The sequence below is a fragment of the Blennius ocellaris genome (assembly GCF_963422515.1).
Source record: "Blennius ocellaris genome assembly, chromosome: 21".
Classification (NCBI taxonomy): Eukaryota; Metazoa; Chordata; class Actinopteri; order Blenniiformes; family Blenniidae; genus Blennius; species Blennius ocellaris.
The window spans coordinates 5,624,029-5,638,822 of record NC_137670.1 but is presented as its reverse complement, the minus strand read 5'-3'; the positions used below and the strand labels follow the sequence as shown (position 1 = coordinate 5,638,822).

The window sequence follows — 14,794 nt, the reverse complement described above, 5'->3', positions numbered from 1 at the left end:
CAGTGATGCTCGTTGAGGCAGAGGAGAGCATGAAGAGTGAGCGACAGAGTGACGAGGAGGCCGGACTGTGAGGTGAGAGAGGAAGAGATGGCAGGAAGAAGAAGGGGAACCTTTTAGGGTTACCTGCTCTTTGAGAGGGGCAAAACAGGACGCGAGGTAAGAGGAAGATTTTCTCCCTTTTGTTTGACATTGACCCGTAGTTTTATGCCATTTTTTTACAATTGTTTATTAAAAACTTTACATTCAGTCAAATTAGTGGTATTGTTGTCTGATCAAATCACTACCAGAATATTTCAGGATGAATGTGCGATAGATGGTTTTCACATAATTGCTAAACGATCAAAAGCTCAGGGGTTTTGTTTTATCTACTCTCGTACAGAAAAGAACAAAATGAGAACAAGTGTGCGTCAGCATTTTGAAGGCAAAGTAAAGAGCAATCCTTTATTGAAGTCTTTTCTTGCGTTGAGTCTTGGTCTTCTGTCAATTAATGGCCAAATGCTCCCTTTAAATCTGTCTCAATCAATCTGCGTTTCGTCACAGCAATCAAATTATCAGGATTGCGTAATCCCATTTGGCTAATCTGGTAGTGCCCCGCACATGTGGTGCTTGTGTATGTTTGTGTGTGCGCTAACCGGCGTGGACAATCTGCTCATCTAACTCTCTGCAAGCGTGTGTGTGTGTGGGGGTTATTTTTTTCCCCCCCCTTTCAAAACGTGGAAACGCTTCTTCAAAATTGTGGCGACAAACAACACGTGCTACATGACAACGCATGGAATGAGGATGCGGAAAAAGGATGATGATCCTAAAGAGCATTATCATCCGAATCTGGAGCTTCCCCCGGCTTTGTGGAGCTTTGCAGTGGAGGAGACAAAGAAAGTTAACAACCGTCAGATGACCCATGAGCCGCCATTTGCTTGAGAAGTCTGTGAAGACTGAAAAACAGAAAACTAATATCAGCGCTCTTCAATCTGGCTGCAGCCCCTTGAGATCGCCTCTTGTTTAGGGAAAAAAAAAAAGACATTGCAATGAAGCCTGATTCAGGCCGTTTTCAAGTCAAAATTAAAAGCGTGTGTTGCGTTTTGGGTTTCCGTTCACTTGTTTTCGGTGCTCAGGGCCACTGAGAACAGAACATTTTGAAAATGCTCAGGCTTTGTCTCCATGCAGATGGTGGAATAGTTTGCCACTGCGCACACACACCATGGCCATAGCAAATAGTTCTTCTATGCATGAGCGAGTACATGGACATTAAAAACAATGTCTCCCCCAGAATGTCATGACTCCCCCGTTTAGCTTCTCCTAGGACTTGGTAGTTTTTTGTTTAGTTTTTTTAAAATATGACCCAAGATTGGAAAGGGCTGTACTTTGTCGTAGGTCACACTGGTTCAAAAAGGCACCAGGTGAGCAGGTGCGCAAAGATTTCACGGGACTGGAGACTCAACTGTGTTTGGGAAATGGCTCTATTGCTCAAAAACGGCAACAAAAATTAATCTAGGGATTTTTGTTGTTGCATTCCAGATCAGAGGTTTGGCCATGGAGAAGCCTGTTCGCCCAGCGTCGGAGGCCTACCCGTCGGTCTGCTGTTCCCTGAAGGAGTCGGGCTCCTGCTCCAGCGAAGCCGGACTCGTGAAGGATGAAGGCGACCAGAACCCTATTTTCTCCATGTCCAAGAGCTCCATGGACGTGAAGGCGGGAGGCCCGCTGCACAAGCGGGACCCGGCGTGGACCAGGCTGGACCTGCGACGCAGCTCGAGCACCAACACGCACTCCGAGCAGAGCGCGGCCACACACAAGCAGCTGCCCCCCAACCTCTGGCAGCACGCCAACAGCCACCAGTTATCGCTGACGGCTCAGACCGTGGACGTCCAGAGCCCGCCCGCGCTCAGCGAGCGCTGGATGCCCGGCGTGCAGCGCTGGAGCGGGTGCAGCGGCGGCACGCAGAGCCGCAGCAGCACCCCAGACACCGTCGTCTGGAGGGGAGGGTCCTCGCGTCCCTCCAGCCTCACGCAGGAAAGATCTTCCACCTCAACGCCGGATTCGCCAATGTCCAAACTGACGTCTCCCCCTGCGACACCCTCCCCACTCATCTCCCCTCTAGACACAATTTCTTTACCTCCAGAAGATCTTTTCAGTCCTTCACCTCCTTCAACTCCAAATTCTGCCATAAATCAGCAAGAAGACATACCGGACTCGACGTCTCCGAACTCGGCCTCGAGGTCGCCACGGCAGACGGCCGAGCTTCGGTCCGACTCTCCTGATCCCCAGCTCAACAGCACAGAGGACGAAGGCTTCCTGGAGAACAACATGCTCAAGTTTCAGTTCCCGTCCCCGATCCCGTCCTCTGATCGTCTCACCGAAGCAGAAATGTCCTTGGATCCTAGATGCCTTGTAGATGACGTGATAGAAAAGCTGTCCAGCCCTCGAGTCACGCAGTCGCTGGATGATGAAGGAGCGAGAGGCTCGGCGAAGTTGTTCACGTACATGATGCCCAATTCTCCAGCAGGAGAACAAGAGGCGGGTGGAGAACCGTCGGCCAGCCGCCTGGAGCTGCCGAAGCCGTCGGAGCCGAGCCGCCCGACCGGCAGAGGGAAGAGGTCGCCTCTCGTTTCCTCCCTGAGCGACTCGGGGCTCGGTCACTGCTGCAAATGCAACCAGAGCGCCAGAGACGGCTTGCGGGTGGGGGACGCGTTGAGGGACGAAGCCACGATGCCTCTACAGAAGGAGATGGTCAACACGGCGGTGCAAACGGCGTCTCCTCTCGGCTCCTGGTGGGACATGAGGAGGAACACGTCCAACTCCAACATGGACTCGCACTCCATCCTCGGGTCTCCGCCTGGATCCAGGCTGAACCTGAAGTCCTCTGTGGGATCCAACTCCAACCTGGTGTCGCCGTCGTCCAGCATGTTCCCAGTGAGCAGTGGCGAGGAGGAGGAGGGGGGAGGGGCCAAACGAGGAGACGACCCGGCGTGGGACGTCACGTCGACTTCCGCACACAACCTGGAGAGGAGGAGGTCGTGCCTGAAGATGCAGGTGGAGCAGAAGGACACCCTGGTGAGGAGGAGCAGCATGAAGCAGGTGCAGTGGGACGAGGACGGGATGACGTGGGACGTTCACGGAGCCTCGGTGGACCCCGAGGTGCTGACCACGGCGATACGGAAACATCTGGAGCTTCACAACAGTCCCAAAGTGCCGAGACGATCGTCGAAGAAGAAACGAGCCCCGAATCCCCCGAACACATCAGAAACCGCGTCGGCCGCGGCGACTTCACCTGTCCCGAATTACGCAACCGAAGGCGACGGCAAGACGGAGGCGGAGCGGCAAGGACAGGGCAAAGGGGAGGAAGCAGCCGAGGATCCTCGGAGGAAAAGCAGAGCGGAGGCGGACATCGTGAAAGATGAAGAAGAGGTGTACGGAGGAGGAGGAGGAGGAGGAGGAGGAGGAGGAGGAGGAGGAGGAGGAGGAGGAGGAGGAGGAGGAGGAGGAGGAGTTCTTGTATCCAAATCGCAGTCACACGTCCGGAAGAGGAGCATGATCAGATCACTGAGGAGGCCTGGATGGTGTGGAGGCTCCAACAAAACACAGGACTGAAAGTTCTCTGTTCATTATGAGTTAAAATAAAGAAGACAGACATCAAGAAGGTTTTCTGTTTTACAAATGTGGCAAATCATGCAATGTCAGATAAAAAAAATTTAACTGTTAAATAGTAAAAAAACAAAACACGACACAGGAGATAACTTAATACACTTAATACACATGCTCATTAAAAATGTATTTTCTGTTAATGTACAGTTTGTTTTGGTGATTAAATGAGAGAACTAAATAAATCAATATTGCAAAATGAGCCATTATTATTTTCTTGAAATTCAGTTAGTAAAATATATTGCTGTGGACATTTTATGTGCTTTTGTGAATAAAACAAAGGTTTGGAAGTCATTGCATGTCGTGTTTATTTACACTTTTATTCACAAACCAGCTGGTGAGACACACCCAGACGCTTCGAATCAGAGGAAATAAAAAAACTCATACTCATACTGTGTCGTTTTGACAGCTATCATTGTGTGAACATACAAAAAAAATAAAACATTTCTGAAGCCGATTAGAAAAAGGAAACTATTATAGCAATTATTGCCATTTAAAAAAAAAACCAGGAGGCTACATATTGAACCAAATCTTGATATTTTAAGAAAAAAACAGCACCTTATGACTCTATACCAGAGTCTCTGTTCACACTCACTCACTCTTCTCATCCACCACACACACACACACACACACACACACACACACACACACACACACACACACACACACACACACACACACACACACACACACACACACACACACACACACACACACACACACACACACACACACACACACACACACACACACACACACACACACACACACCAAGTCCAGCTGTGGGTGATAAACTTGGTGAACCAGGCTGGTGGTTCAGTGAGGTTTGACCATTCAGACTCGTCCATTCAGATGAGCGGGCACATTCTCTCTTATTCACCTCGGTCAAAAAGCTCCGCTCGCTAGTGGCTTCCACTGCAGGTATTGTTGTCATATTTTCACACATGTATGTCTTTGTGTGAGAGGGCAGGAGGGCTGCTTTATGTTTGTTTGTTGTTTGTTGCTTTTTAATATTTTGGCTGTTTTTATGGATGATCAAATGGAAAACAGGGAGGCAGAGACTTTTAGTTGGGCTTCTGTTACAGCCGTTCACAGCATAATAGAAGGTGGTGATGCTTTTCTCAGTATCTAAAAGTCAAGATTCACATCGATTGCTGTTTCTGTGTGAAGGCCTGAGGAATTATATGTTTTCAGATTGAATATTTGTCTGTCTATGCCTGCAGACGTACATCCATTTCTTTATTTTTTTGGTACATGTCAGTGCCACTGTGAAGTTACATGTGTCTGTTTCAACGAATTTCCATTTTTTTTTTTTGCTGATATATTTACACTCACACACAAAACAAACAGATTACTACAGGCTTGTGACTAAGTACAAACAACAGTGTAATAGACCAGAGTACGTATCTACTGATGGCGATGTTGTGGCAAAAGAATATAACAACAGTAATTAAATCACATGAACGTTCATGCAAACGTCTCCCGCCATGCGATGTAGTGGTGCAGCGGTTCGCTCTCTCGCCTCACGCCATGAAAATTCCCAGTTTGAGTCTTTGTGGAGTTTGTATTTCTATGGTTTCCTCCCCCAATCTAACAACATGTGATTGGTATAGATGTACAGTAAATGTATATTTCCGTTTCTCCTACGATGCTGTTAAGGTCGTGCCATTTTTTCCACCAGTTTGGACTCATATTACTGAATCGCAGAGGAGAAAGACACCCCACTGAGTCATGTTTACAGCGGATGAGTAAAAGAGTTTTATTCGAAGCTGCCGGGGTCATTTCCAGGTCACTATGTCACTTTCCATAAGTCATGTGACATGACGTGATGTTTGTTTTGCGTACAGTACTCGGCTGCTTTTGTCCCACCTACACGTTGGCGTACGGTGTGTGTACTATGTGTGTGTGTATGTGTGTGTGAAAGTGCTGATGGGACTCCCCAAAATCCCATTTTTCTCAGCTGCAGTGGAAACTCAAAGCTACAGGAGAACTATCCAGCGCCCTGCCTTTGTTGTGCCACAGGTCATTGTCCCTGGAGGTGTGTGTGTGTGTGTGTGTGTGTGTGTGTGTGTGTGTGTGTGTGTGTGTGTGTGTGTGTGTGTGTGTGTGTGTGTGTGTGTGTGTGTGTGTGTGTGTACAGTATGGCCACCTGTGTACGTACATCTGCATATGCTCGCCGCCCGGTATAAATAGCGTGGGACGCACGCCGGCGGGTGATTCTGTGGAAGACGATGGCTGTACCAGGACCACCGCTGCTCCTACTTCTGCCGCTGCTGCTGAGCAAGGCATCCCTGCCTGCAGCCGCGTACACGCTCACCCCGGGACGGCAGCCACAGCACAAAGTCCTTCACCTGGGTAAGACAAGAACACATTCAAACACATTTAAAAAAAAAAAAAGAAGAAGAAGAAAAAAAAAAAAAAGGCAGTATATGTTGATGACATGTTTGTCTCCATCTCTCTTCCTAGACTGGCCCAAAGATTGCGGCACGGCCCACTTCAAACCCAACATGGCCGAGAGGATTGTATCTGGAAACGAGGCCCGACCTCACTCCTGGCCTTGGCAGGTGTCTCTGCAGGTAAAGACTCTGACGTGTTCAGTGTGTTGTCAGTCGGGGGGAAATCAACTGATATTTGGACACGTTCCTTCTTCCTGCTTCGTCTGATGGCCCACATGGGGCAGGTTAATGAAAATAAATACTTTATCACAGGTTAATTCTTTACAAATGGGTGGAGTTGTTTTATTGATTGCCAGAGCTAAAAAAAAAAAAGTCGCCAGAACTTTTCTCTCAATTGCGCCTGTGTTATTGTTGTTACCCATCAGATGTTGGTATTGAGTGGCTTTGTCCAACAAATGACTCTTTAATTACAGTTTAAGTTGAATCAGCCAGAGGGAAGATGACAAATGGCTGAGATCAACTACCGAAACACAGGCAGCTGGTATAAATGGAATCCAGTGTTTATGTTCATGACAGCTGGATGTTAATGTTAAATACATTCATTTTGCGGCCACGATGGCAGGAACATGACAGGTGGCGTATGAGTATGCAGCTGAAGCAATCAGTGGTTATCTCTGCAAAACTCTGTGTTAAACTTGGTGTACAACCAAACAAAGCAACAACGACAACAGCAATGTTACAGTAACATGTTGCATTATTTCCATTTTATGTATGAAAACATAGGCTACTATAAAGTAATTTAACAATAACTGATGTTATGTATAGAAAACTATCAGGCTTTAGTAGATCTGCTCGAACATTTAATAAATGATCCATTTATGTTAGTTTAAATGATTTGCGGCACTAGTTGTAGATCTTAAATCTGCCGAAAATATTCCTCAAACCATCAACAAATACATTTAAAAATGAAATTCTCACTCCAGCTGGAGGAGGCAGACGGTCGCCTGGTCTGTTTTTCTTTCCTCTCGTTTCTTCTCTATCGTTACTGAACATTTGCTGTTGAGTTTCTCGACTTTGAACTCGTCTTTGTCGCTTGCATCTTGTTCGGGAAAGGTGACATCTAAATAAAGCTGTCAATGTAACGACAGCTGCTGTGAAAAGGCAGCTTGCGTTTAGTCCATTACATACAAATGAGTATTAAAGAATTGGGGTTAGGTGGGTAGTGAATGGATACGATGGATAAAACAAAGCAGGTTGAGCAATGTGTTTTTTGGGCAAAATCATAACATTGAGCTTCATGAGGACAAGACTATAAATAGAACTGGCTGTTTAAATATAATGTAGTTATTTTAAACTTCAGAAAATACATTTACTGCTCTCCGGTGATCCAACAATAGTAAAAAAAAAAAAAAAAAAGGAAATTAATCAGAGGAAACTTTTCTCTTTTTTATCTTGAGCATTTCTAGTTTATATTTAAAAAAAACATGTTAAGTCCCTCTAATATTAAATGCTGTGTCTTTGGCTGGATATTCAGTTTTTCACATTAATATAACTTCAGGGTTCATTAGTGATCCTCCAAGAGAGGGACTGAGGTCAAACTGTTGACTTTGTCGTTTCTGTGGCAATCATTACTTTGTAAACAGAAACTGAGAAGTAAGATGAGACTTTTACTTAAATAAAAGAGGAGACTCCTTACTTTGTATGTGCGTAAGTGTATTTATGACCAAGTCCCTGTAGGAAAGATGTAAACAAGATTTTAAAAATCATCTCACGTAACTGGACTGAGGAGTGTGTCTGCTCGTCTTCACCAGGTCCGACCCAGAGGGAGCAAACACTACATTCACGTCTGTGGAGGAACTCTCATCCACAAGAACTGGATCCTCACTGCAGCTCACTGCTTCCAGAAGTAAGAAAAACATGCGTCTATTTTCTACCCAACCTCTCATTGAAGAACAGTTTGAGGCGTGGATTAATCCGTGTGTGGAATATATTTAAAAAGTGCTTTGTAAGCATAACGCCATCCTCCCCTCAGGGGTAAAGCGGAGGATGCTGGGAGTTGGAGGATCGTCCTGGGGAAGCACCAGTTGAAGCGCTCGGAGACGCCGGAGAGGATCTTCCCCGTCAAGAGGATCTACCGGCACGAGAACTTCCGTTACCCCACCCACAGCGAGCTGGACTACGACATCGCCCTGGTGAAGGCCGGAACCGACATCGTCCCCTCCAACTTCATCCGCTACGCCTGCCTGCCGCGCAAGCAGACCAGCCTCAAGCCGGGGCACTACTGCTGGGTGACCGGCTGGGGCGACACCCGGGGTGAGTGGAGGGGGAAACACAGAGACGTCAACCAATCACATTCACAGGTCATTTTAGAGTCACCCGATGATCTTACAGGCATGTTTTTTTTGGAAACGAGTACTTCGAGGGTGCGCACACACATTCTTAAGAGGGAACGTACAAACTCCACACAAAGCAAGTCTTCGCATAGCTCGTCACGTGCAGCGAGATGAAAGATGAGAACCAGATGCCGTTGCCTTTGAGGTCACCGTTAAAACTCCGCTTCAGGTGGGAAGGAGAACGTGTCCCTGGCGGAGGCCCTGAATCAAGCCCGCCTGCCCATCATTGACTTCAAGACCTGCAGGCAGAAGAAGTTCTGGGGCGATCGGGTCCGAGACTCCATGATCTGCGCCGGGTTCAGAGACACGGAGGATCCGCCGGCAGCGTGCCAGGTGGGACCAGCAGCCATTCATGTGTGTGTGTGTTTATGGTAGTGCCCCCACCTCTCGATTTTAACACACACCTCTCTTCCAGGGAGATTCTGGCGGGCCTCTGCTGTGCCAGCTGGGCCAGGACCGCTGGGAGGTGCACGGCGTGGTGAGCTTCGGCCCCATCGGCTGCACGGTGGAGAACAAGCCCAGCGTGTTCACCCGCACCGCCGCCTACATCCCCTGGATCGAGGCCACGCGCATCAGGGACTTCTTCCTGCACTGAACGCTTCCCAGCGACGGCGTGTTCAAACGTCCAGATTATTAGTTCTTCGTTCCGAAACGTGCCGGAATCCTTTTCCTGTCGGCACATATCTCACAAATACTCACTTGCGCGTGAGCACAAACTACACACACCTGTTTACACTCACTCTACTGCACAATAAAAGTGTCTGAAAGCATCTTTCATGTGTTTATTCAGTTTAATTTATCATACAGTTTGATGGAGACACATTACCATCTTCCAGCAGATTTACGTACAGTGACTCGTTTCTGTTGCGAGACAAATTTCAAGAGACACACAAGTAGAACCGACAATAAGGCTTCTTGTTGGTCGAAGTTGCTCTTCTACCGCAGAAGATTCTCAGTTCCAAATGAATCATGATCCTGCTCTTGAAATGTCGATCATGGATTTTGAATATCGCATCAAAGGAGACAGATAAGTCCCCTAAAGACTACTTTATAATAAAACGCCACAACGCCTCCTTATTGCTGAGCGAGTCAGCGACACGAACACCCCAGAAGACAAAGTGAGAGGTGTGAGGACGGTCTACGTCTGGATTTCAATGGGAATTTAGTCTCTTTATTTCCCAGAATGCACCTGGAAAGCGGCCTTCCAAGCCGAGCTGCTCGGACTTCCCCGAAAAGCACACTGCATTTGACCAGAGTCCCTCTCGTCGCTGTGATCAAAGGCCGTGTCCCCCGCGTGTTTGGCCCTGAAGTCGAAGCAGCGGCGAGGAGGAACTCAGTACAGCCGGGAGGACGAGGAGCCGCCGGTCAGGTGCTCCCAGTTGTTGTACAGAGCGTAGGCAGCAGACAGAGCCAGACCAGCCAGACCTCCTCGAGCTGCACCCCTTAATCCACCTGAGAAAGCAAACGCAGAAGATTAAAGCCCATCGCACAGGAAATAACAATAATAAATTTTAAAAAATGATTGCACTGAGCAGTCTATACTAAACTCGTTGAAAGATTATAATCCTTTTTAATAGAAATTGTCATTTAAACCATTTCTGTCGAACCAACTGAAATCCTGAAAACATTTTCATGCTTCTAGCACATCAACGTTAAGGACGGAAGATTAACTTGCTTCCTAATAGATACCCGGTGAAGCGGTAAACGGTGTTATACATGTGTTGCTGCACATTCATCACAACATGCTCAAAAACAGAAAGGCCCTGTTTACAAACGTTTCAAGTGAAAACATCATTTTTGCATTTTCGTCCCAGATCATGTTATGATACCATTTATTAAACCAAGCCGTGCAGCTGTGTGTATTCAGGCTTTCACAGGGAGTTGTCAATCACAATATTTCACCTGGAACAACGACATGCTGTCCTTCTGCTTCATTTAATGTCTAATATCGGTATCGGCGCACTTACTGCTCGATTTGAAGAGCAGCCCCGTTAACGTCCCAGCAGCCACTGTGTTGATGTCGTCTTCAGCTCCTCTGGCCTTTTCGATCGCCACACCAAAAGCACTATATAGCAAGGCTGAAATACATTTTGAAAAAAAAAATGTGGCAACATGTTAGAATGATGTCTTTTTGACAAGGTAAATCTCAAACATCACAAAATACTTGCTCAAATAATACCTATTAAAATAAGCGATTCTATCTCAAATGGAGTCCGTGTCTTCCCACCACAGAACAAGTTAACGTCCTGATTCGATTAAGAGTCCAAACCAGTTTCAAGATTTGTAATGATCTTACCAACAGAACCCAAAGAGTTGGCCCATGAAGCTCCTTGTCTGGTCACCATGTTGATTATTCTGTAAAGCGGGGAAACAAAGTTTTTAAGAGGCGACATGGGAGAAGGGATCATTCTACTTGTTACTCTGCAATCTCAGTCTCTACTCACTGTACGTTACGTGGTTTGGACCATGGCATGTCTCTGGTCTCTGTCACACCCATCCGAAGGCCGTTCACAGCTCCGAGAGCCGCTCCTGCAGTGACAACAGGGACAGTTGAGTCGGTCTGACTGGTGATGGATCACGTCCAACTGAAGGTGGTGTGATGCCATTGTGAGCAGATTGTAAATGCCAAGCATGGAAAGTCATTATGAAAACAGTAATACAATCACAGTTTTTTTTTAATTGTTTGTTTGTTGTATAAACACAGCAGCTGGCTAGTGTGAGGAGATGGAGAAACATGAATGGGACATTTGTTTTGCAGTTTCTTGGGTATTTATTAAGAAAATGTTAGCCGTTAACGTCCTAAAATTGATTTGATTGGTCCTTGCATGATGAAAAATCCTCCCTGAAATTTTCGTGCAATTTGGGTGAGGAGTTTTTGGTAAAAGTTGGTAAAAAACATACATACACACCAATAATAAATAAAAACATGCAGATGAACACATGAAAACCTTCTCCCTGTGAGGCAAAAGCACTAACCACTGAGCCACCATTAACGCTTTTATAAATAAAAACAGACGAGAGCAGCGTACAGAAAAATATGCAAATACTAACAGACCACAATTACCAAAACGATTTAAAATAATACTGGTAATAGATGGTGTCTGGTGAATTTACATTTGTGAAGATTGAATCCAAACAATGAGTCTCTGACTTTTTTTTGACATTAAATAAAGCATAGGCAGCTGTGGTCAGTCAGAAACGTATAAAGGTGTGAATCCACAAAGTTATATACAAACAGTTAAGAGATCTTTTCTTGAATTATTGTGTTAAATTGCTTTTCTTTGCTGTTTGCATATTTCCAGGGAACCAAATCGTTGTAGTACTTGATAGAGGTCAAAATGTTTGAATATATCCTGACCAAAAAAACAGTATAACTTCATTCTAATGCTCACAATTTGGACGTGACACACATCAACACACTGAAGCCGAACTAAAAAAGAGTTTGAGGAGATTGTTGGGTGTGTTGATTGTTTTCATTTTCCCCCTTTACCTGTCATACATGAGCCTCCAATAGTAAAGAAGGCCAGCTCAAACCTCCCTCTTGTTTTATTGGCACCAGTAGGTAGAATGAACTCATCCGTGTCCTAAAACACAACAAAGTGTGAGTTACTGTACGAGGCGTTGAAAAACCACAAATCCGTTTGCATTCGCATAGATGGTCTACACAAATTACCTGAACCAGGTAACGAGGGTCCACATTGAGATAGGGAGACAGGGGGCTCATTCCAGTCACTAAGAATGAAATAAAACGCAGAACAGAAAGGAACATTTGGTATTTTCGACATTTAAAGGTTAAAGCTACACATGCTAACGAGAGCCAACCACAGGCGGCATTCAAACTTACGTGGGACCCCGGCGAGCTCCGTGTTGGAGTATTCAGGTGCACCGCCCCCGAAGATACTCCCGAGTCCTCCTTTCATTGCCCCGGATCCCTGGGAGTTGTTGTCCATGGCTGGAGGAGATCTTATGGGGGTCGTTCGGGAGTCTTGAGGGGGGCTGTTCGCCTAGCCTAGCCTAGCCGAGGCGGCTAACGTTAGCAGGCGCCGCTCGCCGTGAAGCAAAGCAGAAAACTTGAACGCGAACCACTCGACGACGAGCTGCCACATCCGCCGTAACTCGTAGACGGAGTCCCGAAGAAGATTGCGATGTTTTCAAACGCGTGTTTTAAAGGTGTAAACCGTTTTCAAGGTGTAGTTTACACAACACGTCTCTGACCTCCAAGCAACACGCTCTGCCGTAAAGCGACAAGCATTGACGCGATGGTGTGACGTCATCAAAGTTAACCCCTTCGACGCATAACCGGAATCCAAAAATGACCCGGAGGGTGGTTATTCTTCAAAGTCATTTAAATTTGTTAATAAAGTTTCTGTCATGGTAAAAATATATCTTGGCTTTAAACTCATTATATTTTTTGCATATACTCTCATAATGGACCTTGTGAACCGAACAGTCTCACCAAGGACGCAGGAGACAGTTAGACGGCACTGATCTCATGAATAAGCTGCACGTTTTGATATCTTAATGGTTCAAATCGGTTAAAGATTGCAGGAGAAATAGCTCGGCATGGAAAAAGTCATAATAATAATAATAATAATAATAATAATAATAATAATAATAATAATAATAATAAAGATTTGGATCGGTAATGCCTTCAGCATTGACAATGACCAGAGGGACAGAATGTGTCTTTATAAAGAAGCAAAATAGAAATACATTAAGACTTAACCACACATTATATGCAAAGTGGGCACAATGAAATGTAGAATGCACACAAAGACACAAGCAGTTGATAAATTAACAACAAAGCCAGATATCGCAAACCCAGAAAATGACTCTGACAAAGGAAATGAGGAAAAACAAACACATATTTTACATCCAAATAAATGGTTGAGCTTCCCTGCGGTGTTCGCTCGGCCCACCTGTTGCAGCTTCCTGAGCGCAGATGCGGAGTTCCTCTCATGTCCCACCGGGGGGCAGCAGAGAGCCGACAGTAGCGATCAGCCCATCAATGAGAGGGTCAACCCTCTTATTCCTCAGCCCTCATGCTAATTAGCTCTGATTTAATTAAGTCATTCAGCTGAATTTGTTCACAGTCATGGGAGATATGCGTTCTCATGGCGCTGTGTGCAGTTACTTGACCCAGAGAGGTAATAGCTTCCATATGATGCACCCGAGGCCTCAAAAACGCACATTTCTCACCTTCCTGGACCTTTTAGGTACTTACCCATGATGCAAGAGGAAGGATGGGACCTCGCACGCACGCACACGCACGGGCACATGTACCGGCGGCTTGGCCCCGGCCATCTGCTGCCGGTCAAAGGGACAGAGCCACTGAAGGAATGTAGTGTGTTGAATTTCACGAATAACAGAGCATCTTATTTGGATTCTGCCATTGTATGTGTGTATTCAGCAGGGGCCAAGTGGAGCGATGAAGTTTGCCATTGTCGCCCAGTGTGGGTGTTTTCAGCCTCTCTGGCATGATCTGTGAGTTAGTGTTCTCTGTGTTACTGCCCAGTGTGCCCACTGTCTTTCCCACAATGCCCCATTCAGCCCTGGGCCTCTCTCTCTCTCTCTCTCTCTCTCTCTCTCTCTCTCTCTCTCTCTCTCTCTCTCTCTCTCTCTCTCTCTCTCTCTCTCCATCCTCTCACTATCTCAGACAGAGCTGCCACCCATTTTGTGCCTCTGGCTAATCATCATCATCATCATCCTCACCACCATCATCATCCTCATCATCTTCGGGCCGAGCACCAAATTTTCTGTTGCAGGATAAAATAGCCGTGATGTCATCTTTGTTGCCCCTTTTCAACGACTCTTGTTTTCATCCTCTCCTTCCTCTCTCTCTCTCTCTCTCTCTCTCCCTCTCTCTCTCTCTTTCTGTCTTTCTGAGCTCCCAAACACAAAAGACAGAGAGGCCACGACAGGACCCCAGTGTATGCTGGTTGTCAAGGAGACAAGGAGACAGTGTTGGGTCTTTAAACTGCCTCAGAGGGGTGTGTTGAGTTAGGGGGAGTTGGCCTTATTTACATGGGAAGAGGACAAGAGAGAGAGAGGGAGAGAGAGAGAGAGAGAAAGAGAGAGAGAGGGGAAAAGAAATGGAGAAGGGTTTGAAATACAACTTTTGAGTCGTTTCCCTGCAGCTTATAGGACTCCACTGTTATTCAGCTAAAATCATTCCACCCCTCAGTCATCAAATATTTACCGAGCAGAGGAAATCTGGAGCTGTTCATTATGTGGAGGATGTTGTGCATACATAGCAATGTAAATCAACCTGTCTCACACACGCACACACACACACACACACTGCTATCTTTGCGGGGCTTTCCCATTGATGTAACACATGCATTCCCTAACTTCTTACCCCTTATCCAT

At 46.2% G+C, this 14,794-nt stretch overlaps 2 protein-coding genes across 2 annotated transcripts; one reads left to right on the top strand and one right to left on the bottom strand.

The window, feature by feature from the left end:
- Positions 1–5,867: 5,867 nt before the first annotated feature.
- On the top strand, positions 5,868–9,020 carry LOC308145834 (elastase-1; the record flags this gene model as incomplete). The annotated part of the gene is made up of 6 exons (XM_080517412.1): positions 5,868–5,991; positions 6,103–6,212; positions 7,844–7,938; positions 8,065–8,345; positions 8,595–8,758; positions 8,841–9,020. 6 exons carry the CDS (start codon positions 5,868–5,870, stop codon positions 9,018–9,020), a joined length of 954 nt encoding a protein of 317 aa, XP_080373538.1.
- A 191-nt stretch (positions 9,021–9,211) lies between these two features.
- timm23a (translocase of inner mitochondrial membrane 23 homolog a (yeast)) lies at positions 9,212–12,690 on the bottom strand. Its single transcript, XM_080517438.1, has 7 exons — positions 12,270–12,690; positions 12,099–12,157; positions 11,916–12,009; positions 10,870–10,954; positions 10,722–10,780; positions 10,393–10,503; positions 9,212–9,877 (listed from the first exon to the last, which is right to left on the bottom strand). Exons 1-7 carry the CDS (start codon positions 12,373–12,375, stop codon positions 9,759–9,761), a joined length of 633 nt encoding a protein of 210 aa, XP_080373564.1. The 5' UTR covers positions 12,376–12,690; the 3' UTR covers positions 9,212–9,758.
- Positions 12,691–14,794: the final 2,104 nt, after the last annotated feature.

Excerpts from the sequence above, each read along its gene's own strand:
- timm23a (XM_080517438.1), bottom strand. The coding sequence starts at position 12,375 with ATGGACAACAACTCCCAGGGATCCGGGGCAATGAAAGGAGGACTCGGG. Across the intron at positions 10,955-11,915 it reads TGGAGGCTCATGTATGACAG|GAGCGGCTCTCGGAGCTGTG; the intron begins GTAAAGGGGGAA and ends TTGTCACTGCAG. Across the intron at positions 10,504-10,721 it reads CAACTCTTTGGGTTCTGTTG|CCTTGCTATATAGTGCTTTT; the intron begins GTAAGATCATTA and ends AATGTATTTCAG.